The sequence below is a fragment of the Nicotiana tabacum genome, chromosome 2, assembly GCF_000715075.1.
Source record: "Nicotiana tabacum cultivar K326 chromosome 2, ASM71507v2, whole genome shotgun sequence".
NCBI lineage: Eukaryota > Viridiplantae > Streptophyta > Magnoliopsida > Solanales > Solanaceae > Nicotiana > Nicotiana tabacum.
In genome coordinates, this window is record NC_134081.1 from 32,348,334 (window position 1) to 32,351,191 (window position 2,858).

The 2,858-nt window shown below is 42.0% G+C and overlaps 1 protein-coding gene across 1 annotated transcript; it reads left to right on the plus strand.

Moving 5' to 3' along the window:
• Positions 1-518: 518 nt before the first annotated feature.
• On the plus strand, positions 519-1,360 carry LOC142166412 (uncharacterized). Its single transcript, XM_075225625.1, has 2 exons — positions 519-829; positions 913-1,360. Exons 1-2 carry the CDS (start codon positions 519-521, stop codon positions 1,358-1,360), a joined length of 759 nt encoding a protein of 252 aa, XP_075081726.1.
• Positions 1,361-2,858: the final 1,498 nt, after the last annotated feature.

The window sequence follows — 2,858 nt, forward strand, 5'->3', positions numbered from 1 at the left end:
AGAGGAAAGAACAACCTATCTACTATTTGAGCAAGAAGTTTACACCATACGAAGCCAAATACACCCTAATAGAGTGTGCCTGCTGCACTTTGACTTGGATCACCCAGAAATTGAGGCACTACATGTTGGCATACACCACACACCTAATATCCCGGCTCGATCCACTCAAGTATATCTTTCAAAAGCCAATTCCTACAGGAAAATTGGCCAAATGGTAGATTCTTTTCAGCAAGTTCGACATTGTCTACACAACGTAGAAGGCCATCAAAGGATAAGCTTTAGCCGACCACCTTGCAGAGAATCTAGTGGACAAGGATTATGAGCATCTCACTACATACTTTCCGGATGAAGAAGTGTTGTTTGCGGGAGAAGATATTGTAGAGTCATACCCAGGATGGAGAATGTTCTTTGATGGAGCAACAAATTTCAAAGGAATGGGAATTGGAGCAGTTTTAATTTCAGAATCAGGATAGCATCACCCGACATCAGCAAAGATAAATTTCCCTTTCACCAATAATATGGCCGAGTATGAAGCATGCATCCCCGAGATTAGGATGACAGCCGACATGAACATCAAAGAGCTTCTGGTCATTGGAGATTCTGATCTGTTGATACATCAAGTTCAAGGAGAATGGACTACAAAGAACATCAAGATCCTTCCATACCTGCATTGCTTAAAAGATTTGTGTAAAAGGTTCATAAAGATCCAGTTCAAACACATTCCTAGGATCCATAACGAGTTTGCCGACGCTCTCGCAGCTTTGTTGTCCATGATCCAACATCCAGATAAGAATTACATCGATCCTATTGAGATAGAGGTTAGGGATCAGTATGCATATTGTTTCCATTTAGATTAAGAGCCAGACGGTAAGCCATGGTACTACGACATCAAAAGGTTCCTTGAAACAATAGAGTACCAGAGAATGCCACCAATGGTCAGAAGCGAGCACTCAGAAGGCTAGCAAATCACTTTTTCCTTAATGGGAAAGCCCTGTACAGGAGGGCCCCAGACTTAGGTTTGTTAATATGTGTAGATGCTGCTGAAGCAACCAGATTGCTAGAAGAAATACATCCAGGGACGTGTGGACCTCACATGGATGGCTTCACCTTAGCTAAGATGATTTTGAGAGCCAGATACTTTTGGATGACCATAGAGAGCGATAGTATCCTCTATATGAAGAAGTGTCACCAGTGCCAGATCCAAGAGGATTTCATCCAGGTTCCACCTAATGAGTTGAGTGTAATAGGTTTACCTTGGTCATTTGCCTCTTGGGGCATGGATGTAATCGGACCCATAGAGACTGTTGCATTAAATGGACACCATTTCATCTTGGTAGCCATTGACTACTTCACCAAATAGGTCGAAGCTTCTACATACAAGGCCATCACGAAGAAAGTATTGGCAAATTTCATCCGTAACCACATAGTCTGCCGATTTGGGATACCTAAGTCAATCATCACCGAAAATGCATCCAATCTCAACAGTGATATCATAAGGGAGATTTGTGAGAAGTTTAGAGTCATCCACCGTAACTCTACAACCTACAGACCGCAAATGAATGGGGCAGTTGAAGCAGCCAACAAAAAACATCAAAAGAATCTTGCGAAAGATAGTGGACAATCATAAGCAATGGAACGAGAAGTTATCCTTCGCCTTGTTAGTTTATCAGACCACCATGAGAACATCCACTGGGTAACGCCATACATATTTGTATATGGCACCGAAGCTGTGATATCCGCAGAGGTCGAGATACCATCTTTGAGGGTCATTCAGGAAGCCAAGTTAGATGACGCAGAATGAATACAAGTCAGGCAGGAGAAACTCATGCTTAGTGATGAGAAGAGAATGGACGCAGTGTGCCATGGTCACCAGTATCAAAATAGGATGGCCAGTGCATTAAACCAAAGGGTGAAACCTCGCCAATTTACACCAGGGGTAGTTGGTTTTGATGAAAACATTCCCTCATCAAGAAGAACCCAAGGGAAAGTTTGCGCCGAACTGGCAGGGTCCTTACGTGGTCCATCGAGTATTGTCGAGAGGAGCTCTTATCTTGGTAGAGATAGAAGGAAGAATTAGCACAAAGCCTATCAACTCAGATGCAATCAAGAGATACTATATTTGAAGATAGTAGAGTTAGGTTTTGGTTGCAACAGAACTATGCCCGATCTAACTTTCCACGATGGGATACGTAGGCAACCCACGTAGGGTCTAGTCTCTCTCCCCCTCTTCTTTTGTAATAGAAAATCCAAATATCATTTTGTATGTATTCGGAACTATGCCACAACTTTATTTCCTTCGGCAGGAATACGTAGGCAATCCTTATCGAATTCAGTCATCTATTGTAATTGAACTACACTCTGGCCTGATTCCATTTGGATACGTAGGCAGTCTGAGTCAGACTCGGCCACTTTATTTTCAATATCATCATTTTTCATCTGTTGTAATCGAACTACATTTTGACCTGATTCTATTTGGATACATAGGCTACCTGAGTCAGGCTCGGTCATTATCATAATTTTTTTATTGTTACCCACGAACTACGTCCAGACCTGATTCCGTTTCAAATATCTAGGCAACCTGATAAGGTTCGGTCATAAACCTAGGAAAACCTCTGTAATGCATTAATTCAGATTAGGATGCAATCGCGACAACAAGAAGCTACGTCATCAGAGGCATCTCTAGGAATCGACATCAACGGGACAAGATCTTCCAGAAATAACATTCGCGTCTGAGGGAATTTCTAAACATGTAATCCGGAACAACGACATTTACCATAACAATTTTCCAAATATTTTCTAAAAATCTATTGTTCCGCCTACCGAACTTTATGGCATAACCTTACCAGGTTCGGGGCAAA